Source organism: Argentina silus (assembly GCF_951799395.1).
Source record: "Argentina silus genome assembly, chromosome: Y".
Taxonomy (NCBI): Eukaryota; Metazoa; Chordata; class Actinopteri; order Argentiniformes; family Argentinidae; genus Argentina; species Argentina silus.
Genome location: NC_139654.1, coordinates 17,396,754 through 17,423,650, shown reverse-complemented (window position 1 = coordinate 17,423,650; position 26,897 = coordinate 17,396,754). Strand labels below are relative to the sequence as shown.

The 26,897-nt window shown below is 46.3% G+C and overlaps 1 protein-coding gene across 1 annotated transcript; it reads right to left on the bottom strand.

Annotated features, from left to right (window-relative positions):
- Positions 1-3,043: 3,043 nt before the first annotated feature.
- On the bottom strand, positions 3,044-22,286 carry LOC310824012 (uncharacterized protein; the record flags this gene model as incomplete). Its single annotated transcript, XM_083696917.1, has 7 exons — positions 3,044-3,048; positions 3,346-3,399; positions 6,965-9,164; positions 9,344-9,424; positions 9,707-9,856; positions 10,033-10,137; positions 22,206-22,286. 7 exons carry the CDS (start codon positions 22,284-22,286, stop codon positions 3,044-3,046), a joined length of 2,676 nt encoding a protein of 891 aa, XP_083553043.1.
- Positions 22,287-26,897: the final 4,611 nt, after the last annotated feature.

Here is a 26,897-nt window from a genome sequence, read left to right as displayed (position 1 = left end):
GGGCGTGCCCTCAGGGTCTGCTCATCAGAGCTGGCTGAGGTGCTGGCTGATATTTATAACATGTCACTAGCACAAGCTTTGGTGCCCACCTGCTTCAAGACAACCACCATCGTGCCCCTACCAAAGAAAAACACCGTGACCTGCCTGAATGACTATCGACCCGTCGCACTCACCCCAATAGTGATGAAGTGCTTTGAGAGGATAGTCATGACGCACATCAAGAGGACCATCCCAAACACCTTGGACCCTCTACAGTTTGCGTACCGTCAGAACCGGTCCACCGACGATGCAGTCAACGCCGTCATCCACACCACCCTCACACACTTAGAGGGAAAGGACACATACGTAAGACTACTATTTATTGACTACAGTTCAGCATTTAACACAGTTATCCCACACAAACTCTGTGCAAAACTCCTCACTCTTGGACTGACACCTGCTCTCTGTAACTGGGTGCTGGACTTCCTATCAGACAGACCCCAGTCAGTCAGAGTAGGCAACCGCACATCAGGCACAAGAACCACAAGCACAGGGACCCCCCAGGGCTGCGTGCTGAGCCCCCTGCTGTACACCCTCTTCACATATGACTGCGTGGCCTCCCAGGATAACACCAGCATCATCAAGTTTGCGGATGATACGACAGTCATTGGACTGATCACCGGGGGGGCTGAGGCGGCATACAGAAGAGAGGTGGCGGATCTGGTAGCCTGGTGTCAGGACAATAATCTCTCCCTGAACGCAGACAAGACCAAGGAGATGATTATTGATCCACGAAAGAAGAGTGTGCAGCACACACCACTGCATATAGATGAGACAGAGGTGGATAGGGTGAAAACCTTCAAATTCCTCGGAACTTACATCAGCGAGGATCTTACCTGGTCTCACAATGCACAACAGAACATTAAGAAATCCCAGCAGCGACTGTACTTCTTAAGAAGGCTGAAGAAATTTGGCATGCCATCCAAAGTTCTCAGCAACTTCTATAGATGTACAGTTGAGAGCACCCTTACCAGTTCCATCACAGTCTGGTATGGAAACTGTACAGCCCAGGACAGGAAGGCACTCCAGCGTGTGATAAAAACTGCACAGTATATCTCAGGAGCAGCCTTCCCCTCACTTCAGGACATTTACAACACCAGGGTCACCAGGAGAACACACAACATCATCAGGGACTGTACACACCCCCAGCACAGACTCTTCACTCTCCTACCATCAGGCAGGCGCTACAGGAGTCTGAAATCTAGGACCACCAGACTGACAAACAGTTTCTATCCACAGGCCATCAGGCTTGTGAACAAGCTACCTCACAAAGCCCTCCCCCTTCCACCCCCCCACACCACTTGCATTACTTGACTTGACTGATCAACTGTGAACTCGACAGACATTCTGACTGCTGCTGTGACTTCACTACTGTTTGCACTACTACTGTTTGCACTAAATACCTCATGCAATTTGCAACAATGCATAAGCGCACTTTATAACTTTATAACTGTGATCCACCAGGTGCAATATAGAATTTGTATATGTATATATGGACTAGTTTTTTTTCTTTAGTTTAGTCTGTTGTGTTAGGGGGGACTAGCAAAGTAAGATTTTCATTGTGTGGTGTAACTGTCTGTTTACTGTGCATATGACTAATAAATATCTTGAATCTTGAATCTTTGCAAGGCAAAGCAGGCTCAGGTCTCACATTAACATCGCCAACCTGCAAGCTTCTATAAAAAATGCAGATGATATGCCTACTATTAGGCCTAGTAATAATAACAATAATAAAGCATAAATTCATATCAGAGGTCTGGTGCCAATTCCCAATTATAGCAGTAGCCTAGTAATGATAATAGGCCTACTGATGATAATGATAATAATAATAATAACAACAACAATAAAGCATGTAACCTCATATAATTATATAGCAATAGCCTAGTAATGATAATAGGCCTACCACTACTCATAATAATAATAATGCCTGCAAGCTCACATTAGAAGTCTGGTGCTACTGCCAATTATAACAATAGCCTAGTAATGATAATAGGCCTACCTACCGCTACTGATGATGATAATAATAATAATAATGTGTGGGCCTAACAATAATAGCCTAGGGCTATCTATCTATCTATCTATGCAAGGTGGTGTAGTGGGGGTGGCGCCGGGAGGAGGGGGGGCCCCAACTGCAATGAACCAGCTTTGGGGGGGCCCAGCTTGCAAAAGGTTGAGAACCCCTGGCCTAAGGTATTTGGGTTAGAGTCCCAAATACAGATTTGGGTTAGAGTCCCAAACACCGGGGGAACAGGTATTCTAAGGTAAAGAAAACTAAATTGCTGCTAATAATTGCACTCTGACCCTAAAATGCACTGTGACTTTTATTCTTTTGTGTTTTATGCTTTTTTTATGCTTTCCTTTTTATCTATTTTATGTAAAGCACTTTGAATTGCCTCTGTGTATGAAATGTGCTATATAAATAAACTTGCCTTGCCTCGATAATGCTGGCAGCACTGTGAGGGTCATGTTCTTTGACTTCTCCAGTGCATTTAACACCATACAGCCCTTACTACTTGCGAAAAGCTGCTGAGGATGCAGGTGGACTCCCCCATTGTTTCCTGGATTACAAACTACCTGACCAACAGGCCACAGTTTGCATGGCTGCAGGGACAATAAACTGGACTGGACTGGTAACACAGATGTCCTGTACAAAAGGGGCCAGAGCCAGCTTTATTTCCTGAAGAGGCTCAGGTCCTTTGACGTGTGCAGGACTCTGCTGAACATGTTCTACCAATAGTGGCCAGCGCAGTGCTGTACACGGTGGTATGCTGGGGGGGGCATTCCACTCAGGGATCAATAAAGTACCTACCTATCCATCTAACATTACAACAATTGAACAGGTGATTATGAAACAGATCTGTGCCATGACACCATCGGCATCCTGATGCATACACGTTCATCTGATGATCCTTGGCTCGTACAGGTCTCAGGACAATAGTAAAATATTGTGCATTTTAACAATCAAATTAATTTAAAATCAAAACGAATCAGAGTTTATCTTGAATTAACCTGTGGCACAACACAGACAAAATCTGACTGCTCCAGTTGCCAGGTGCCCGCCCAATAACCACAGGAGTTGTACCCTCCACATTCCATCAGTCCTTGCAATCTCACTTCCCTCCATTAGGAAACTGGTGAGTAAAAGTGATCCCCTGGCAGTTAGCCAACACTATGACCATTACGGTAACAGTGGGCCTGTAGGGTTTCATCATCGCGGGAAAACAGACAACCCTTTTGAGTGGAATTTCGGGTTGTATTATTATGGAGGGGACGTACACACACACGCTGAGCGTTAGTGTCACTCACCTTGGGTCTCTTCAAACTGCTCCAGCAGGCTGGTCAGATCAGCAGCTTCAATACCTGAGACGACAACACCACCACATCAGTGATATATACTCACTGAGCACTATATTAGGAACACTATACTAATACTGGGTAGGGCCTCTGTCGCCGAGGGCGAGATTAGTATGGCCTTTTCCCGGCCTAAACATCATTCCCAACGTTACCCAGTTAAGCACAGCAGGAATGGCCTATGGAGGAGAAGTGTCCTTCCTTGATTTGATCTATGAAATGACCCAGTTTGATGTGTAACTGATTGATGACAAGTTGAATCAAAAGTGTATAACCACTAATTGATGACAAGTTGATTCAAAAGTGTGTAACTGACAAGTTGATTCAAATGTGTGTAACTGATTTATGATAAGTTGAGTCAAATATACAATTGGTTAATGATAAATGAGTTCAAATATGTGCAAAAGGCAAAACTTAACAAAAGAAATTATAAAGGTAGTGTATGACTCCGGGTCAACATATCTGGTTGGACCTCGTAGTGATAACGGTTTAACTGATACTAGAGTAGGCAACCAAATGCATTAATGTTTGACTGTATAATTCCTACTCAGAGATGATTGCTGAAGTAGGCCATCATACTAATGTTTTACTGTATAATTCATGTGGGCTAATGATAATTGTATACCATATGTACTAGATATTAACTTTGAGAAAGGCCTAGATTATTATGTTACGAAAATAGAATAGAATTGCAGAAGTCCACAATAAGAAGTGGCCTTGAGTCCAGTTTGAGCAGGAGAGTGATAAGTATGTCTAGTACAGTGTTTTTCAACCTTTTTTGAGCCACGGCACATTTTTTACATTGGAAGAATCTTGCGGCACACCACCAACCAAAAATGTTACAAAATGACACTCTGTAGCCTGATACAGTATATATAATTACAATATGATATACATTTCCTCTCCTGTTGTTTTTTCTGGCAGTGCCTTGCAAAATAGGAAGTTTTCTCTAATGGCATCTCCATCCACAAAACGCACATTGGCCAAGAGCTGAGAATGTCCACTAATATCCGTAGACTCATCAAGTTGCAACGCAAATTTCCTACTGATACGTATCTTTCCCAAAACATGACTTTCGATGTCTGTAGACATGTCATCAATACGCCTGGCAATTGTGTTATCTGAGAGCGGGACTTTAGCTGTGTCTTTAACCGCGTCAGGGCCGAGCATCTCGTTGACAATGGCTTTGCAGGCAGGTAGTATTAATGTCTCTGCCACAGAGTGGGACTTTTTTGATTTAGCTACGAGTTCAGCAACTAGGTAACTAGCATTGAGGGCTTTCTCATTTACCTTTGTGGTTTTTCTCATAAAGGTTGCCTGTTTCTCTGTGTTCACACGCAGGCGAACAAAATAGTCCATCGGCTTGTTTTGAAGCGACGGGTGTTTCGTTTGGAGATGGCGTTTAAGCTGCTTGGCACCATGGCGCTGTTGGAAGATAGCTTTCGCTGTATTGCCTCGAGCTCACCGTCTTTGCTTTCTTTTTACCACCACTCATACTAGGGCCTTCACCTGGGTCAGAATCTTGTCCAGGGCCCAGTTCGGAGTTTAAATTTTTCCTTTTTAAAAACTTCTCCATCACTGTCACCACGACCTGTCGCATGCGTCACTAATTCTCTTGTCTCTAAGAAGGAACGAGGCAATTAGCTACCTGCTGCCACCCGGACGAATATTACATTACTCTGCCAGTCACTATATTACAGCACAGACACTCGACAATGGCATTTTATTTGCAGATAATAATTAATAAATGTTAATTTAAAAAAAAAAGTGAAATTGGATAATTTCTCACGGCACACCCAACGATCTCTCACGGCACACTAGTGTGCCGCGGCACAGCGGTTGGGAAACGCTGGTCTAGTAGACATAACAACAGGTGCCCTTAGGCCCATGACTAAGCATGAATGCGAATTCAGGGTGACGTAATGAATTAGATAGAATTCTATGCTTGACTGAGAACGAGATCGAATTCAATGCCTGATGAATTAGATAAGGGTGGGGGTAAAGGAAAGCCCCATTGCAAACTATAAAAAGAGCTCCCTGGAGCAGTACAACGGTCATTCCCCGCTGCGGAGCGTAACACCTGAAGGACCGGAGCAGGACCGAGTGTGTTGAAAACCAAATACTCTAGCAGATTCTCCTCGTCCGGAGCTCACACTCTGATTGAATTCTGACTGTCGGCCTCGCCACACTAGTACAACGAAGGACCTTGGCGGACCTTTTTGTTTGTATAACAACAGCTCTGGCGGATAGAGGAACCGGCTATGCTCGACGGGGTGAAACTGGGACTTCTCTAAATTTCACAGGCAGAGTAGGGACAGACTGATAGGTTTTATTATTTTCTAATTTTTATCATTTTTGAATACTAGCATTTTACCATTTAATTACTTTGCCTGTAATGCTGTAATGTTTTAAGCCATCATTAAAGAATTTAACCTGCATTTAAAGGAACAGTTCACAATTTTAATTCTTAATTTTTATTTTTATTATTATTTTTTTATTATTTCTTATTTTTATATTTTTAGTCATTCCATCCCTCATAAGCCTTTTACCTCCTCCTGGTAACATAAAATATTATAGATTGCTGTGCATAATACATCTTAGGATCTGAAGGGTTATATCTGACCTCTTATTACCTCCTTTGGGTAAATTATCCTTACCGATAAACCCTTTATCCGCAACCACACCAACTGGCACTCACATAAGATTAGAGCGGTCGTTAACCATAGAGACTACCCACTTCGGTGTACAGTTTTTAGGTTTGGGGAGATTTTTCAGTTCAGCTGAGGTGGGTAGAGGAAGATATGGGAGGAACTATGGGATGTAGACCGTTAACAGCGGAGTGAATCTAATCGACACCAACCTACATAGGACCAGTCAGCATCTGACAGGGTAAGATCTGAGGTTGGTCGGGGGTTCTGTATTGAGCATATAAACCCGGGAGACACCTCCCTTTGCTCTCAAAACAGCCTCAATTCTTCGTGACATTGATTCCACAAGATGTTGGAAACATTCCTGAGAGACTCTGGTCCATGATGACATGATTGCGTCACACAATTCCTGCAGATTTTTCAGGTGCACTTTCAAGCTGTGAATCTCCCGTTCTACCACATCCCAAAGGTGTTCTATTGGATTCAGATCCGGTAACTGGTAAGGCCACTGAAGAACACTGAACTCATTGTCATGTTCACGAAACCAGTTTGAGACGACTTTTGTTTTGTGACATGGTGTATTATCATGCTGGAAGTAGCCATTAGAAGATGGGTAAATTGTGGCCATAAAGGGATGCACATGGTCAGCAACAATACTCAAATAGGCTGTGGCATTCAAGCGATGATTGATATTTGGTATTAACGGGCCCAAAGTGTGCCAAGAAGACATTCCCCACACCATTACACCACCTCCACCATGAGAAGGTGTACAGGTGTTCCTAATAAAGTCCTCAGTGAGTGTACTACTATGGAGGAATACAAAAGGTGCAATGAGGACTGTTCACATACTAAGTAGCCCTTAATCGATCACAATCTGCCATCAAGGCTGCCATCGTTATGAGCTACCTGAGATTGTGGCTGCTCACCGATCTCAGTGGTGAAGGCCTCAATCAGTTCCTGTGTGGGGCTCTTAGCCTTAGGAGCCTCCCGTGCTGGGGTGGTTCTTACTGGAGCTACAGGCCCCACAGGCTTCTCTATCCGGCATTGTGAAGGGATGAGGGCGCAGGCAGCCAGGACAGGGGATGACTGGGGGCCTGAGGCTGGGGGTTTGAAGGTCTGGCTGGAAGCCTTTGTTGAGTGAGACAGAGTACCAGCAGCAAGCTGAGGCACCTTAAGGGTAGAAGTAGTTGTTTTCTGGGAAGATGCAGCAGCAGCGGTGGTGAGTTTATGGATGTTTGTAGTGGTTTTAGAAAGGACTTCAATGGGGACCACAGGTTTAGAGGCGGCAGGTTGAGGTTGGGAACTCGCTCGAATTATAGACAGGCGTGCTGAGGGTGCAGAGCGGGACAGGGTCAACTGCTGTTGGAAGACAACTTGCGTCTCTGCTGGGATGAGTGTAGGGCTGCTCTGTAGCAATGCTGCCCTGCTGTCTACGGGACTTGGTTTCTCTGCTGGAGCTACAAGCCAGGAGGCAGACAGAGAACCAGAGGTGTGGGGCAAAATATGCTTGGCAGAGGGGGTCTTGGGTGAGGCTGAGTGAGTCTTGGATGTTGGGGGTAATGACTTGACAGGGCTGGAGGCAGTAGCCACAGGGGGCTGGGAAGCTTTAGTTGGGTGCGAGGCAACCACTTGCTGGGCTGAGGCAGACACGGGCTTGAGGACAGGGGTGGCACGAGCAACCTTGCTAGATGAGGCCACCATGTAGTCTGGGGGTACCAGTCGTGCCGTGGGTGTAGGTGGTGCACCAGGACCCATGGGCTGCCATACAGGTTTGATCTCAACAAGGGAGTTGGGGCGGTGTGGGTCCCTGGGGTCCGGCAAGCAGGGGAAAAGGGGCAGCTCTTTATGGTGCTCCGGAAGACTTGGCCACTTGGTACTGTGGCCTTCCTGTGTCTCCACCGGAGCAGGCTTCTTCTGCTGGCGGAGCAGGCGGTATTGTTGTAGACTGAGAGATTTGGGCTTAGGCTCCAGGGCTGGAGGCGGTGACTCACTGGGCTGGGGGGTTGCCTGGGAGATCATTGTCACTTGGGGGGCCAGAGATTCCTGAGGAACTGGGGGTTGAGCGCTGGGCTGGGGGATTGCCTTAAGCGCAGCAGTCGTCACTGGGAAGTCTTGGAGCTTCTTGCAGGCTGGGGCTTTAGTGGGTTGGGAAGGTCCCTCAGCTGTGGTTACTGAAGGAGGAAAGCTGGGTTGGGACTTCTCAGGGGTTGTCTTCACTGGCAACAGGTCAGAAGTCATGCCCTTTGGCACAGGAACAGAGGCCACAGGCACTGTGACCGTAATGCTGGGGTGTGTTGGTAGTGTTAGGGTGGTGATTTCTGAGTGTGTTTCAGCATGTTGAATGTTTGGCCTGGTCTTACATCTCAGGGTGACAGGGGCTGGGACTGAGAGAGCAGGGGCAAACATCACTTTCTTCTTTTTCTTCTCCTTCTCAGATGTGATGGTCTCTTTCCCAGGTTTCTTGGGTGGCTCCGGTGCTGCTTTCCTAGCAGAGCAACTTCTCGCCACAGGTAGGACCACTTTGTTTCTCCGTTTCTTTTTCCACCAAGAGGGGCTTTTCTCCTCCATCTCCTCCTTGGGTCTCCTGATGATCCCCTTCTCATCCTTGACCTCTGACCTCAAGGTCACAGGGCTGCCAACGTCCACTGGAGCTTCCTCAGCTGTGACAACAAGCACCGGCTCTGACATCTCCAAGATAGACGCATATGAAACTTCCGGGACCCTCTGCTCCCCTTCAGAGGAGTCATCTGCTATCGGCAGAGAGAGATGAGGAATAGAGAGCGGGAGGCCCATGTCAGAAATGGCCAGTATAGGCTCTCCATGCTCCCCCTGGTCCACCATCTCTAAGAATATTCCTCCTTCAGGTAGCATCTGTTCTTCCTCTCCCTCCACACACACAGCCATACAGTAGGGGTGCATATGTCTGACCAGATCCCCAAGGCTGAAGGACACACTCTCTCCATCCTCTGTTTCCTGCTCCAGGGTTAGGCGGAGAGGGAGGGACAGGCCTCCCCAGCAAAGCAGCTCTTCCTCTGGCGATAAGGGCTGGCTCTCTGGGCTAAGAGTGAGGGAAATAGCCTCTCCATCACTCCTCTGGACAGAGGATGCCTGTGGCCTGGGGATGCTCTGAGAGAAACAGACCTTGGGTCAGATTCCAGAAACCAACTTTCTCTGGTCAGCTTTGAGTTATGAAATATAACTATACATTGAGTGAACTGGTCTATGATACTTTTACTCTCTCAATACTAAAACACTACATTTACTAGGGTTAGTTCATCAAATGAAACAGGGTTGGTTTTAATTACCTTGCCAGTGGAAAATGATATTGTGTTGCAAAGTGTGTCTTTCTCTGGAGGAGACCGGGACAGACACATCATTCTCCTCAGCTACAGGAAGAGGAACATAATAAAAACATCAGAAAAGCCAAGTCAAAACAAAAGCTGTGTCAAGACAAAATCTAAATAAATTACTACTAAATTGGAATAAAAAGCCTAAACAAATACTGGCTAGCACACCTGGCTTCAGTATCTTATTTGGAACAGCTGCGACCGCCCCACCTCAACTGTGTGTGAAGCCTGGGGCCAGGTGAGGCGAATGTGTGTGTTTGTGTGAGAATATGTCTGACGTCCAGGAACATACGTTTGTGTGTGGAGCAGCTGGGGACTAACCGGAGAGTGTTCCCTGTCCTTCTGACCCGACAGCAGGACTGAATCAGGCAATGTGTCAAAGGGGGACAGGTTCTCATCATCTACGTTATCCAGGATCTCTGTCAGAGATGTGAGCAGTGTCGCCTCACTCTCCTCGTCCAATCCTTTAGTCTGGAAAAATATACACAAGTTAGTTATGTAGTACCTGTAGTAAGCAGTAGTGTGTGTAAATCAACTAAGCTATAGATCAGTGGTTACTAGCCGAGAGAGGGTACACTGACATCAATTAACAGTCGTCCCATGATACAGGCAGTTTTCAATAACAAAGTAATTGTTAGTGCCCTTACCTCTCCTGTGGGAGCATCTTCAAAGATGGACAGGATGGAGGGGTCCAGGCATCTGTGGAGGGCCTCCAGGGCTTCCCCAGAGTCCAGCCCCACACTGTCCACCATCTGGAGTGAAGGAGAGAGGCAGGTTGTGTGTGTGCGTCTCTCTCGCTCTCTTCAACTATTCCAGATGATCACTGCAGCTAAAAACAGCAATAAAAAAACCTGAAGGCCTAATTTAACCCTTTCAACACGGCCCCCTAGTGATTGAGACACAGATTTGCAAATTCTTATAAGTACTATTTTTCCTTCCATTTGAAATTTCAACACTGGAAATGACACACAATTCCCATCTCAGTGCCAGGTTTAGCATTTTAGCTTGCCAACACAGCCAATGCGATCATTAACAGCTACACTTTCTGGCAGCGTGGGCAATCAATTAGCCCACCCCTTGTTGACTGACACGTCCTCCAGTCTCCAACAATAAAGAAGCAAAATGTTTGATGTTCAGCTCAGCTTTTCATCTAAAAAAAATTGTGGTCTCATAAGAATAAGAATAGAAATTCCAATTGTTGCATATGTAACAGGATAACTATAGAATATGAAGGAAAAATAAACACTGAAGAATAGATGACTAGTCTGTGCATGTGTGTAGGGATCGCTGGCAAGCTGCTGCCGCGCCTCCGCGTTGTTCGCACTACTATCACTATTTTGGATGCTTCAAATCGATCCATCAAGCTTGTCTGTCACGAATGTTGGACTTAAAGTCCCTCTGCTCAATTCGGCTTCCTCGATTCGTCACTCTGCGACACCAAAACATCGGTCTCTACCTGTCTACTGCTACTGCCTCGTCACGCGTTAGCCGGAGGCTAGCTTCGCCGGTACAGGGCTCACCTGTCGGGACTCCCGTGGCTCCTCTCCGCACTCTGTGGCTGGATAGCCTGCTCTGGTGTGCCCCACGAAGCACGCCCGTTCGGACCGGTCCGCTGCCACACTGCCAGCACTCTCGGACGTTTACCTGCGACCGCGGATTGCTGTCACCGCGGAGGACGCCGCCTCCCTGCTACACCTCTACCCGACCGTGTTCACCTGCCGGCCGGCTAGCCGTCTCCAGTGAAGCTCGCCATCACCTGGACCACCCACCACTGGATTACGTCGTTGCCGATCTCACACCATGTGGATCTTTAATTTGTTTCTCTGGATTGCGCTCTGTCTGACTCTCACGAGCGCATCTCTGCCGCTCCAGTACTCGGTAACGGAGTTGTTACGTCTCCGGACCTTCTCAAGGATCCCCCCTCCTCAGCTTGCATCCCACCATTACATCCTCAAACGACCAAGGTACATCCACCGTGGCTCTGAACGGAACTTTCAGTACACCCAACACAACAGCAACGTAAATATCCGCTCCTTCTGGTCCACTGGGCCCCGCCCCCCTCCTCACACTGCCCGTTCTGCCAGTCCTGTCAATCACAGTGTACTGTCCCCCCTGCTTAAAGCAACCTCCTACACTCCACTCACCTGTCTGAAACTCTGTTTATTGAACACCAGATCCCTCAGTAACAAGGCTCTTCTGATCACTGACTTTATTGTTGACCACAACCTGGACATTCTCTGCCTCACTGAAACCTGGCAACAGCCAAATGACTTCTCCCATCTTAATGAGGCCGTCCCACCAGGATATTCTTTTTTTAGTAAACCCCGTGTTACTGGGAGAGGGGGTGGCCTCGCTCTTCTTCACCGTGAGAACATCAAAGTCACTGCCGTCACAGTCCCCCATCACTCCTCTTTTGAATGTCTAGCTGTAAAACTCACAGGCCCCAAACCCACCTTCATTGTTACAATCTACAGACCACCAAAACCCTCTGCTGTTTTCCTCAACGAATTCTCATCACTACTTACAGCCGTATGCGCAATGTCCCCCACTGTGATCCTCCTCGGTGATTTCAACATCCACGTTGACAACCCATCCTGTACCTTTGCTAACGACTTCACATCACTCCTGGACTGTCTTGGTATCACACAACACGTCAACCTCCCAACCCACAACAAAGGTCACATACTGGATTTAATCTGCTGTACTGACATCACTCCCACCAACCTTGATGTCACTGATTTCCCCATCTCCGACCACAAAGCTGTACTTTTTGACATTCACACCCAACTACACAAAGTCAAGGAACAACGGACCATCTCCTTCAGAAACATCAAACATATCAACACCACAGACCTCTCCACCCTGATCAGCTCCTACCCCAACCCTCCCCCAGCATCCTCCTCAGCTGACCTGGTGACTCACTATAACAACTGCCTCTCCTCTTCCCTCACCACCCTGGCTCCCCTGAAAACCCGTTCAGTCTCATTCACTCACACTGCTCCCTGGTTCACCCCTGAACTTCGCCAGCTCAAAACCACTGGCCGTCGACTGGAGCGACTCTACAAAAAGACTGGACTCACTGTACACAGCCAAATGTACTCAGACCACCTCCATCACTACAAGAATGCCCTCACCACTGCCAAATCCTCATACTATTCCAACCTCATCAACACTGGTTCAGGTAACAACAGAGTCCTCTTCTCAACAGTAAGTCACTTACTTCAGCCTCCTAAAACCCTCCCTCCAGACATTTCCACCAATCAGTGCACTGCCTTTCTGGACTTCTTCAGCTCTAAGATCAACACTATTCACCAACAACTGGCCTCATCTTGCATCTCAAACGATCCGCCCTGGATGATCACCACTGGCCAACCTTTCATCAGCCCCCTCTCTGACTTCACCCCAGTATCAGAACACACCGTCACAGAACTCACCCACAAAGCCAAAACCACCACCTGTCAGCTCGACCCTCTTCCCACCTCCCTTGTCAAAGCATGTCTGCCGTCCATCTCCCCCATGATCACCAACATAATTAACTCATCCCTCTCTACTGGTACTGTACCCCCCACTCTCAAACTGGCTGCCATTACACCCATCCTGAAAAAACCTGGTGCTGACCCAGCCGACCTCAACCATTATCGGCCCATCTCCAACCTCCCCTTCATCTCCAAAACACTTGAAAGGGCGGTCGCCGCACAACTACAGTCCCACCCTTGACACAAACAATCTCCACGACCCCTTCCAATCTGGCTTCCGTCCAAAACATAGCACTGAAGCAGCCCTAGTCAAAATCACCAACGACCTCCTCCGTGCAGCTGACTCCGGACTACTCACCATTCTCATCCTCCTCAATCTCAGCGCAGCTTTCGATACCATCTCCCACCCTCTGCTCCTGGACCGCCTGGCTGGCATTGGGATCACTGGTGCTGCACTGTCCTGGTTCACGTCATACCTCACTAACCGCCAACAATTCGTTCAACTAAGCAACCACAAGTCTGGGTGTTCGGGTGTCTCACTGGGTGTCCCCCAGGGGTCAGTCTTGGGTCCACTCCTGTTCACCATTTACCTCCTCCCCCTGGGCACACTCCTCCGTCACCATGGGGTCCATTTTCACTGCTACGCTGATGACACACAGGTCTACATCTCCTCCAAACCCACTGCCGCCATCCCTCCCACTTCCCTCATCACCTGCCTGGAAGACATCCGGAGCTGGATGAGCAGGAACTTCTTGAAACTTAACGGCAACAAAACTGAGGTACTGCTCATCGGCTCCAAATCCACCCTCACCAAATCACAACACACCCCAGCTCCACCCATCATCATCGATGGATTCCCCGTACCCTTCTCCCCCCAAGTCAAGAGCCTCGGCGTCATCTTGGACAACACCTTGTCATTTACTTCCCATATTCAGAACATCACCCGGACTGCATTCTTCCACCTCCGCAACATCTCCAGACTCCGTCCATCACTGACCCAATCCAGCACTGAAATCCTGGTCAACTCACTTGTCATACCACGCATCGACTACTGTAATGCCCTCCTTACCGGACTCCCCACCAAACTCATCAACAGACTGCAGATCATTCAGAACTCGGCCGCCCGGATCATCACACACACTAAATCATCTGACCACATCACCCCTGTCCTCATCCAACTTCACTGGCTCCCGGTACATTACCGCATCCAGTACAAAAACCTTCTCCTCACCTACAAATCCCTCCACAATCTAGCCCCCACTTACCTCCGTGACCTCCTCCATGAATACACTCCCTCCCGCTCCCTTCGCTCAACCTCTGCTGGACTGCTAACCATCCCCATGTCACGCCTCAGCACCATGGGTGCCCGAGCCTTCAGCTGCTCAGCACCCAAGCTCTGGAATTCTCTCCCCCCACACATAAGACAGTCAGAGTCCATCACAACATTCAAGTCCCAACTCAAAACCCACCTTTTCAAACTGGCATACTATCCATAAATTGGACACTCTGCACTTCTGCTTTTGCTTCTTTTCTGTAAGGTGACCTTGGGTGACCTGAAAGGCGCCTCCAAATAAAATGCATTATTATTATTATTATTAGTCGAACAAACTCAACACCAGTGGTCACATGACCAACTAACACAAGTTAACATTACGTTATTTACATTTTACATTCAGCAGACGCCTTTATCCAAAGCGACTTACAAATACATTTGTTTAAGTAAGTGACCTGTCTTGTTTCCCACTTTACTCAGTCGTTGTGTGTGTTGCACTACCACCACACCAGCAGTTCTCAGCAGCATATACAGACACTGTATGTTACATTTCTCCCCCCTTTTATATCCCTAGACAGTATCTGGGGGGGGTTCGTAACAAGTGGGAAGCTCGTTCCACCAGCGGGGCGACAGGACAGTGAAAAGCTGTGACCGAGTAGTGCAGCTGCTGCATCCACGTAGAGGCGGCAGTGCCAGGTGGCCAGCCGAGATGGAAGGGCGGAGTGATTGGGCAGGGGTTTGGGGGCTGACCATTGCTAGCAAGTAGGGAGGGGCTGTTCCCTTTGCCGCCCGGTAGGTGAGCACCAGGGTCTTGAATCTGATGCGAGCTGCTACCGGGAGCTAGTGAAGGGTGCGGAGGAGGGGAGTAACATGGGAGATGTAGACATTATATCTGACTCGAAAAGACATTTCATGATTAATAATGACTGATAATGCTTTGCTCATCCCTGTGTGACAGACAATCGATCATATCGGATCCTAGAATACCCAAAATGCAATTTTTACCATGCCCTCAAGTTAAGATAAATCAGATTGTGAGGAGTTTACACTCAGGCCAATATCTCAAGCTGATGACTCACTCTACGTGTCGTTAACGATGCATGTTAACATTAGACATTAAATGGGAGAACCTGGTCACGATTATGTTGTGCTGTATTAACAGAACCTTTATCTAGCACACAACATCATATTAATGCACATAGGACGAATGAGAATAGAGTATCAACAAAATAAACAATTTAACAGTTTCAAAGCAACATATGACTATAAGTTTTAACCATATGTTAATGTGCGTCAAGGACAACAGGAGAATGGTGCCCGTGACGGGCCTAACCCAAAACTCAAAGAATATCTCGCTGTCCCTCTCCTTACAGTGCCAAAAGAAAGTCATCATACCCTGTGAAATCTTTACCTTTTGTCACATTACACCCTGGAAATTAAAATAAATCAAATCTAACTTTTTTGAGCTGTATGTACACATTATAACCCTCATCAAAGTGAAAATATTTTTTTTTTTTAAATTCTGGACAATTATTAAATTAATTAGTGAAATACCTGGTTTGGTTAAGTTATCAGCCCCTTAGAGTATACCATTATAAACTTGCTCAGGTGCAACCAATCAACTTCCAGATCAAACACCACCTGACATCAATTGTAGTGGTTTTGATTACTTCAGAATAAAACCAGCTGTTTCTTGAGGATTCCACTACTAGAAGTGCAAAGAATTCACCATGGTTAGAAAAGTACTTTCAAAAGGCCTCCGGGATAAAGTTGTAGGAAGGCACAAGTTAGGTGAAGGCTACAAAAAGATTTCGAAGGCTTTAGCTATCCCTCTGAGTACCGTTCAGAGCATCATTAAGAAGTGGAAGGCGTATGGCACCACCAACACCTTGCCTAGATCAGGCCGTCCGTCCAAACTGGATGACCGAGCCAGGAGGATCAAAGAAGCTACCAAGTGGCCAAAGGCAACTTTGAAGGACTTACAAGTCTTTATGGCTGGGACTGGTCTGTCTGTGCATGTGACAACAATCTCACAAGCTTTACACAAAGCTGGCCTGTATGGCAGGGTAGCAAGAAAGAAGCCTTTTCTGAAAAAGTGCCACAGTCAGTCTCGTTTGTGCTATGCAAAAACACACCTGGAAGATTCTGTTGCCATGTGGAAAAAGGTTTTATGGTCAGACGAGACTAAGATGGAACTTTTTGGACTGAACTCCAAGCGCTATGTTTGGCGAAAACCAAACACAGCACACCACCCAAAACACACCATACCTACTGTGAAGCATGGTGGTGGCAACATTATGTTGTGGGGATGTTTCTCTTCAGTGGGGACTGGGCAATTGGTCAGGATTGAAGGGAAAATGGATGCTGCCAAGTACACCCAAATTCTTGAGGACAACCTGCGTCCCTCTGCTAGACAGCTGAAGATGGGCAGGTCATTCACCTTCCAACACGACAACGATCCTAAACATACCACCAAAAGAACAACGCAGTGGCTTAAGGATAGAAAGGTGAATGTCCTTGAGTGGCCAAGTCAGAGCCCTGACTTGAATCCGACAGAAAATCTGTGGATGGACTTGAAGAGAGCAGTCCATTGCTGCTCACCACGGAATTTGACTGAACTCGAACAATTCTGCAAGGAAGAATGGGCAAATATTCTCCAATCTTGGTGTGCAAAGCTAGTAGAGACATATCCAAACAGACTGATGGCTGTAATTGCAGCAAAAGGTTAAATCAGGGGACTGATGACTTTTCCAAACCTGTTATTCTTGTTTTTCATTATTTATAAACCTTTTTTTTCATTAGTTTGATGCTGCATGGCTAAATTTGTACATAAAGCTGGAAAAAGTTGATTTTTTAATGGGTTTTGATTTCAGGCTGTACAATAAATATAGTAACTATTTCAAAATGGGTATGATGACTTTCTATAGGCACTGTAAATATCATTCCCAACAAAGGACAAGGTGTGAGATACATTACAATCGCAAAGGAATTGACAAATGGCGAGGGTGCGACTTCTTCAAGATCTCTGCCAGGCTCATTCAACTGTAAATTGTTATACAGATTAAGATCAAGACTGGCGCCACCAAAATCATAACCATTTATTTGTTTGCTCACATGACATATCAACGCAAGAAAATACATTACAGAAAAAGCAAACTACTACTCAAATAATGAAATACTGACTTTTGTTTCTCTCCTAGTTTTCAGCGCAATTCAACTTGACAATACACTCACCGGCCACTTTATTAGGTACACCTGTTCAACTGCTCGGTAACGCAAATATCTAATCAGCCAATCATATGGCAGCAACTTGAACTGCTGAAGTTCAAACAGAGCATCAGAATGGGGGAGAAAGGTGATTTAAGTGACTTTGAACGTGGCATGGTTGTTGGTGCCAGAAGGGCTGGTCTGAGTATTTCAGAAACTGCTGATCTACTGGGATTTTCACGCACAACCATCTCTTGGGTTTACAGAGAATGGTCCGAAAAAGAGAAAATATCCAGTGAGCGGCAGTTGTCTGGGCGAAAATGCCTTGTTGATGCCAGAGGTCAGAGGAGAATGGCCAGACTGGTTGGAGATGATAGAAAGGCAACAGTAACTCAAATAACCACTTGTGACAACCAAGGTATGCAGAAGACCATCTCTGAACGCACAACACATCGAACCTTAAAGCAGATGGGCTACAAAATGGGGTCCAAACCAGTACAAGCAAGGTGTACCTAATAAAGTGGCCGGTGAGTGTATATTGCCATGTCTCCTTGTTCGCAATGATCACCTACATGGACCTCATGCTCACACACCCAGCACATGGCGTAAATGCCTTCTAGTTATCAGATTACATGTATTTGGTGTACAACATGTCCGAGCTATGTTGCATAGACACTCAATGCTTACTAAAATGCCACAACATGACTGACAATAAGGGGCATCACAAACAAGCTACTGCAAGCTACATACACTCACGAAACACTTTATTAGGAACACTATACTAATACTGGGTAGGGCCTCCCTTTGCTCTCAAAACAGCCTCAATTCTTTGTGACATTGATTCCACAAGATGTTGGATTCTGGTCCATGATGACATCACACAATTCCTGCAGATTTTTCCAGGTGCACTTTCAAGCTGTGAAATCTCCCGTTCTACCACTGTGGGGGGACATGCAGCGTTCGGCCTGTAGAGGGAGCTACAGGACCGTGGCCGGGGTTGTGTCGGCGAGACTTTGGTTGCACACCTGCTGCGAATTAAGTCTCGCCGGCGAATGTTTAAGATGTGTGTGCTTCTGCCATTTCAGTAGGAGAGGTGGGCTGGGAGCGAGAGAAGGAGAACTCGACAGGCAACTGGAAAGTTACCGAGTGCATGACGGCTGGAAAGCCAAGACAGAACATTATCGCTATTATCACTATTACCTTGAATAAACGGGAGCAATCCCTAACCCCTACACTGCGTCTGCCTCTGTGTACCATCGGACATTGTTACAACCACATTCCAAAGATGTTCTATTGGATTCAGATCCGGTGACTGGGAAGGCCACTGAACTCATTGTCATGTTCATGAAACCAGTTTGAGACGACTTTTGCCTTTTTGCTGGTAATATCGAAAGTAACATTATGTTAAGAGAGGGACTATAATATTATAGAACGGATGTGGAGAACGACGTAAGAAGGGGACACCTGGATACAACCGCCTCTTCCACACCGTCCCCTGCTTGATGACATCATTGTGGCATGCAGGGCCTTCTACCACCCTCAACAACTCTCCATTGACAAGCGAATGGTGGCATCAAAGAACCGGATCAGCCTCAAGCAAGACATCAAGGCCAAGCCCACCAAATGGGGCTTCAAGCTGAATATCTTGATGGATATTGTGATTTCAATATCCATCAAGGTAAGCTTTTCTCAGCCACAGGAAGGGGGCTTAGCCACGACACTATCATGGAGCTGCTGTGGTTGGCCTATCTGGGAACGGGATTCCATGTCTATGTAGACAATTTCCACACCAGCACAGCCCTGTTCCGCCATCTACACCGGCTGAGGTATGGGGCTTGTGGCACAGTGAGGGAGAACCGCATTGGGTTTCCATGGAACAGGGGGAATGCCATGCCGAAGAGGGCTGACCGAGGAGCTGTCTAGTGGATCCGTGATGGCCCCATGGTCTGTGTGAAATGGATGGACACCAGAGAGGTCACCATGTGCTCCACCATCCACAAGGTGTTTGGAGAGGACTCTGTGCAGAGGAGAGTACGGAACCATGACAGGACCTGGACCCCCTGCCGCATCCCTATCCCAGCACCAGTGAAGGCCTACAACAAATTCATGGGGGCTGTGGACATGTCTGATGCCCTTCACAGCTACACAGTGGCCCAGAAAACTGTGAAGTGGTTTCAAAGTGGGGCACCAAAATCAGTTCAGAAGACAGTTCAGCCTTTTTGTAAATAGTTATGTTTTTTGAGAGTTGTTGATGTTTGACTTCTAAAATCCAAACCCTTGTCCACGTCGTAGGAGGCGGAAATGTAAAAATGACAGGTGATATTTCCCTCACCAGTAGGAGCATTGGACCCACCTGTAAGTTAGCTGGCAAACAGGGCATGTATGGTTTGAAGTAATACTGTAATCCTAGTAGTGCTAAGGGCAGTTGAAGACAAAAAGATAAATGTGACAGGGGTTTTGGGGCATGATTTACTATACAATTTCTCTATGTCCTTGTACAAATGCCCCCAAACAAACAAAATACAGACCTCAGTTGATAAACATGTTCTTGTACGTGCAGTCATGTGTTGATGTTTAAAAAAGCTTAGATATCTGAGTTTGCAGGCATGAATATGGACATGATTTATAATTTTAGAAATGTTTCAAGGGCTTTGGGACACCTGGATCAGAGTTAATAAATAACCTTGCACAACTGGAATGCCTGAAGATTTTTACTTCAAACTTTTAGCATGTGTTGGCAACATTTTTGGGTACCACTCAATAATATTTTGCTTCCTACGTCTATATATTCAATAAGAGACAAGATTAAGGGTAATTTGCTTTTTCTGTCTATTTTTCTTTTTGATAATATATGACCCTTGTATTACTGCTCTCACACAGGTTGTCTGTTATTCACTATTATGAATGGTACAGTTGTTCTCTTCAAATCAAGCATTCAACCATACTTTGTTATATCCACATTTATATAAGAACAGTCAAAAACAGGCAGAAATGACATCTTTAGACGCCTAGGTCAGAGTTCATAAATAACCTCAACTGGAATGCTATTGGAAAGATATTTACTTCAAACTTATAGCATGTGTTGTTTGGGTACCATTCAAAATAATATTTTGCTTCGTACATGTCTATGTTGGTGATATATTCAATAAAATACACAAGATAAGGCGTTTTGGCTTTTTCTGTCAATTTTTCTTATCAATAATAAGATATATTTTTTATTAATGCTCTGACATGGGTAGTTTTTTTTTAATTTATTATTATGATATGTAAAGGTGTCCCCTTCAAATCAAGCATTGAACCATGCTTGTAACGTCGTAGTCATTGAAATATTCACATTCATATAAGGACAGTCAAACCTCTACAAAAATGGTGTTGAAACGGTTAAGAAAGAGTTTTTGGACTACTGAGCAAATGGAGCAATATGTAAAGCCATCAACAACGTGATTCACCACTGCACTACTAACCCACGTGTTCAGCATACGAATGAGCTTGGTAATCATGGTGGCAACTTGTACTTTGTTAGCTTTATAACGTTAGTTACAATCTCATCACAAGTCCTCAAATTATATCAGATGGTCAAATGACTCAAGACAGTGCCATTCCTCAAACAAATGTTGGAAGATGATAGTGTCAACACTAAAACAGTTGTAAATTAGAACTTTGCAGCGACCAAGCTGACAAATAAAATAGTCAGACAAATGTAACGTGTTTACCTAAAATACACTTGCAGTCACGATTAAATTGGCTTACGTCACATTTTAAACAACCTGTGAATGAATCGATGATAGAAACAGGCCTAAACAAAATAGCTAGGGCTAGTCTATCCATCAATGTGTAAAACTAGCTGGCTACATTACAGACCTTCAGAAAACTGAAAGTAGATTTAACTATAGTCATATTTGTTGGCACCGCCATGTCACTAAAAATGTACATGAAGCTAACAATGGCCTTTTTAAAAAACAACTGGAAAACTCCCAGTTAGTTCACACATGCCAAGCTTGTCAAGTGTGCAAAACTGGTAACTTACTAGACATCCTAAAATGGCCAGTCATGGCACTAGGTAGCGATTATCCACTGGTAAAACTATTGCTTATTGCCAATGTTGTAGCTGGTATCAATGAATAAACCACAAGAATACACAGAAGCACACATCCGGGCTAGCTAGCCTCCTAGCCAAGTTGGTCAGACAGAGCAGGCTAGCGGGGCGGCAGGTAGCCTGGAGGTTAAAGAGGCCGGCCAGCAATCGGAAGGTTGCTGGTTCGATCCCCGCTCCAGGAGGGATCTGGATGTGAGCTGGTGACTGGAGGGTTGCTGGCATCATATCCAGGTCCCTACCACTGCCGTTGTGCCCTTGAGCAAGGCACTTAACCCCGAATTGCTCCAGGGGCGCTGACTTGGCTGACCCTGTGCCCAGAGCCCAGCGCTCTGTTCTCCCTGGGGGGGTGTGTTGTCTCGGAGGGGGGGTGTGCAGTGCGTGTGTGTTGTCTCAGGGGGGGTGTGTGCAAAAAGACCCATTCCAACAATTGTGAATTGTGATTCATTGATTGCATGGCAAATAAACAGTCTTTCTTTCATGAGCCGAGCACGTTAGTTAAAAATGACAGACATCTAGCGAACATAAACCATACATAAATAGCAAACCCTGGCCAATGTCAAAAAAACAATAGTCCTACACATCAACAAAGACAAGTGCGCAAATCGGCTGCTAATCATGCCATGAGACTGCCTTGCTCTGTCCACGTGTCACTTTTCCCAGCGCATCCTTTTCAACAGATTGCACCGGACACAAACATACTGCACAATAACACGCATGATTATACCAATAATACGACATGTAATAACATCAGACCACAATGTACTTTACCTCATCTAGTGTATTGGTGGAGAAGAACTGCATATTGCTGGAAGTTAAAATCTCCTCGCCTGCTCCCCACCGCGCCGCCATCTTACAACTATGCTCGCAGCTCGCTCTGGCTGTGTGAAAATGTGCATTGGGAAGAAGCCCGGTGTGGGCCGAAATCCGACTCGGTGTGAAGATCTACTCGGGTAGAGTCTATTTCCGGGTCATTTCCGGGTTTTGATATTGCACAATAATATCAAACGTGAATATGCGTTTGTATCGACCTAGCTTTATGTAATGTAGAGAATCACGACAGTATTTATCCAATTAAACATGAGGCAGGCATAAGCCTAACCTTAACCCGATCATTAAAATAAAATCACTTAAACCCCCCCCCCCCCCCAAAAAAAAAAACATGCTCCAGACGTGATAGAGGTCTTTCACAGCCATAAGCATCTGTTCAACTCGATCATTAAAATGAAATCACTTACATCCCCCCCAAAAAACATGCTCCACACGTGTAAAAGAGCAGGGACATATCTATGAGAAAGGGAGGCAGCAAGTGTATAGGCTGATATATATTAAGGCCTCTACATGCTTCTGTGTTACTTGTGCGACTGGTACGCGGTTCACATTGTGCAACACTGTCGCAAACACTCTATAATTCATACTTCTGTGTAGCCTGTGCGCAATGGTGTGATAACACTTCTGTACACACTTCTGGTGGCTTTGATATTACCGATTACATAATTAATGGTTGAGAACAGCTGCAGTCAAAGTAGGATAGCAGAAGTGTACTGACTGTACTGTAGCTAGCTAGTAAACAAAGGCTGCCTGTATTTACCTCAGAATAGTTTGTCTCGCTGTGCTTTATGAATACTTCCAGCCAGGAGAGCATAACAAAGAAGGTGGGCTTTGTTTGATTCCCAGTCGCAGCTCCACTTTTCTCCACTTTTCTTTTCATTCGCACAAACTTCTCCCGAATCTTCTTCCAGTACTGAACTACCTCCATTCACGAACCAACCAATCAATGGTGTGCAACATCTATGCAGCCAGTCGCTTGTCGAGATATCGAGAGAGGTGCGCGTCACGCATGTGCAACCTCCTCTGCAACAGAACCTACGCAGACCCCTGGTTGCGTTGTTGTCGATGAAGCATGAATCGGCCTTGAGGTTTAATGTAGCTAATATGCGTTTGTATCAAGCTAGCTTTATGGATCGTAAATTAGGTGTAATTTAGCTAATATTTATTTGTATCGAGCTGTATGTAGAGAGTCACTACAGTGTTTATCCAATTAAACATTAGGCAGTCAGAAGTGCTGTTCAATTCGATCATTAAAATGAAATCACTTAAATCCCCCCCAAAACATGCTCCAAGCAGCTACCCTGAGCCAACCCTGCACATCACACGTGAAAGAGTAGGGACATCTAAGAAAGGGAGGCAACAAGTGTATATGATGTCACGGTGTAAGCGGAGATCCGACTCGGATTAAAGACACACTACATGGCCAAAAGTATGTGGACACCCGAACATCACACCCATACATGCTTGTTGAACATCTCATTCCAAAACCATGGGCATTAATATGGAGTTGGTCCCCCCATTGCTGCTATAACAGCCTCCACTCTTCTGGGAAGGCTTTCCACTAGATTTTGGAACATGGTTTCGGGGATTTGCTCACATTCAGCCACAAGAGCATTACTGATGTTGGGCGAGAAAGCCTGGCTCGCAGTCAGCATTCCAATTCATCCCAAAGGTGTTCGATGGGGTTGAGGTAGCTGTGTTTTCTAGTGTAATCCATGTCTCTGTGAGGGCAAGGAAGTGGAGAGACATGAAGCAGGCATAGGCTGAGATAGCCTCTGCTTTCCGGACCACTGTGCAGGCAAGTCAAGTTCTTCCACACCAAATTCGGCAAACCATGTCATTATGGACCTCACTTTGTGCATGGGGACATTGTCATGCTGAAACAGGAAAGGACCTTCCCCAAACTGTTGCCACAAAGTTGGAAGCATACAATTCTCTAGAATCTCATTGTATGCTGTAGCATTAAGACTTCCCTTCACTGGAACTAAGGGGCCTAGCCCAAACCATGAAAAACAGCCCCAGATCATAATTCCTCCTCCACCAAACTTTACAGTTGGCACTATGCATTCAGGCAGGTAGCGTTCTCCTGGCATCCGCCAAACCCAGATTCATCGAGACTGCCAGATAGTGAGCGTGATTCATCACTCCAGAGAACGCGTTTCCACTGCTCCAGAGTCCAATGGCGGTGTGCTTTACACCACTCCAGCCGATGCTTAGCATTGCGCATGTTAGGCTTGTGTGCGGCTGCTCGGCCATGGAAACCCATTTCATGACGCTCTCGACGAACAGTTCTTGTGCTGACGTTGCTTCCAGAGGCAGTTTGGAACTCAGTAGTGACTGTTGCAACCGAGGACAGACAATTTTTACACGTGACGCGCTTCAGCACTCGGCGGCCCCGTTCTGTGAGCTTGTGTGGTCTACCGCTTCACGGCTGAGCTGTTATTTCTCCTAGACGTTTTCTCTTCACAATAACAGCACTTACAGTTGACCAGGGAAGCTCTAGCAGGGCAGAAATTTGCCAAACTGACTTGTTGGAAAGGTGGCATCCTATGACAGTGCCACGTTGAAAGTCACTGAGCTCTTCAGTACGATCTACATTTACATTTATGGCATTTAGCAGACGCCTTTATCCAAAGCGACTTACAACAAATACATTTGTTTAAGTAAGTGAATCATCTATCCATCAGTCATCATAAGATAAAGTAATCAATGCACAGACCAGGGGCCATAGGCAGTCACAATGCTAGAAAAAGGAGTTTTTATTTATTTTTTAACAGGAGAGAAACTTGTACAGGGGGGTAGTGGGGGTGAAGAGGTCTTTAGGAGGGACCGTTAAGATGTAGCCTGAAGAGATGGGTCTTCAATCAACGGCGGAAGATGACAGCAGTGGGAAGCTCGTTCCACCAGCAGGGTGCCAGAACAATGAAAAGCCATGACCGAGTAGTGCGGCTGCTGCATCCACATAGAGGCGGCGGTGCCAGGCGGCCAGCCGAGGTGTGATGTTCGCCACACAGGATAAGTGGTTGTCAAGGATCACCCCAAGATTCTTGGCTGTATGGGAGGAGGTCACAGTAGAGTTCTCTACTGTGATGGAGAAGTCTTGGAGAGGGCAGGCTTTCCCTGGGAGGAAGAGCAGCTCAATCTTGTTAAGGTTGAGTGCCCAGCCTTAAAGCCAGATTGGTGAGGGTCAAGGAGGTTGTTCTGAAGGAGGTAGTGAGACAGTTGGTTAGAGACAGCTCGTTCAAGGGTTTTAGATAAGAAGGAGAGATGGGATACCGATCTGTAGTTATGGACAGCAGACGGGTCAAGAGTTGGTTTCTTGAGAAGAGGCTTGACTCTGGCTGTCTTGAAGGCAGCTGGGACAGATCCTGTGGATTGCTACTTCTTTCTTTTGCTACTCCCCTTAAGATCTGTCTTGGCTCCTTGTCTCTCTGACAGCCTGTTGCTCTGACTACCTGTTTCTCTTGGAAAACCTGCTTCGAACTGACAGCCCCAAGAACACTGCTGTGCCCCAGCGCACTCACTTAAGAGCTACCCACCACTGCTCTGGTGTTGCCATGGATACAGTGCCCTCTCTCTCTCTCTCTCTCTCTCTCTCTCTCTTCGTGGGTACGGAGGGATGGGGTGGGAGAGTAGAGAAGTGACTCTGGCTGCTGCCTCTGCGTCATATTCATACCCGTGGATCTCAGAGAGCTGGGAGAGCTGTCTCTCTCCTCCTTGCCTCCTCTTTCTCTGCTTCTCCATCTCATTCTCGTGGTCCAGTGTGTTATCTCTCTCTTTCGTTGACCCGGGTGGACTTTGGGAACAGGCTGTGGTGTGTGTGCTGCGAGGGCAGAGACAAAAGGCAGAGCAAGGTCAGCATGGATGACGTGTTTGTGTGTGTGTGTGTGTGTGTGTGTGTGTGTGTGTGTGTGTGTGTGTGTGTCTGAACGTGAGATATCTTGTTTACAATGTGTTTTTTTTTTCCAGAGGTCAACATGTTCAAGTGTGTGCGTGTGTGTGCACAGTTGTTTGAGTCCTCCTCTGACAATGCTGTTGAACTGCTGCTGCGTGTCTTTTCAACAGTGAGTGAGAGGGAGAGGTTTTCAGAAAGCTGGAGTGAGCAAGAGAGAGAGTGTGTATCTGTGTGTGTGTGTGTGTGTGTGTGTGTGTGTGTGTGTGTGTGTTTGTTTGTTTGTGTATGTGCGTGTGTTTGTGTGTGTCTGAGAGAGAGAGAGAAAGAGAGAGTGTGCATTCAGTAGTGAAGCAAATTTCCTGAGGCTCATGGCTTCAAAGCCAAATCTCTGGCGCTGGAAACAGAAGCCATTTCACAAAACACACACACACACACACACACGCACACACACTGCCTGGCTGTGTGAGACAACTCTCTCATACCTGCTTTTGTTCACAGTTCGCCATTTTATAGAAGCAGAGAAAATGTCAGATGCAGACGCTGTGTGGAGAGGTCACACCAGACTGAGAAGAGAGCAGAAATATAGAATTGAGAGGGTGAGGAACCTCAGAGACAGTAAGAGAGAGAGAGAGAGTGAGAGTGTGTGAGAGAGAGAGAGAGGCCTTAGGGGCTGTTGAGTGTTGCTTAATCCTCAGACATGTGTCTGTGTGGGGGGACATGCAGCGTTCGGCATGTAG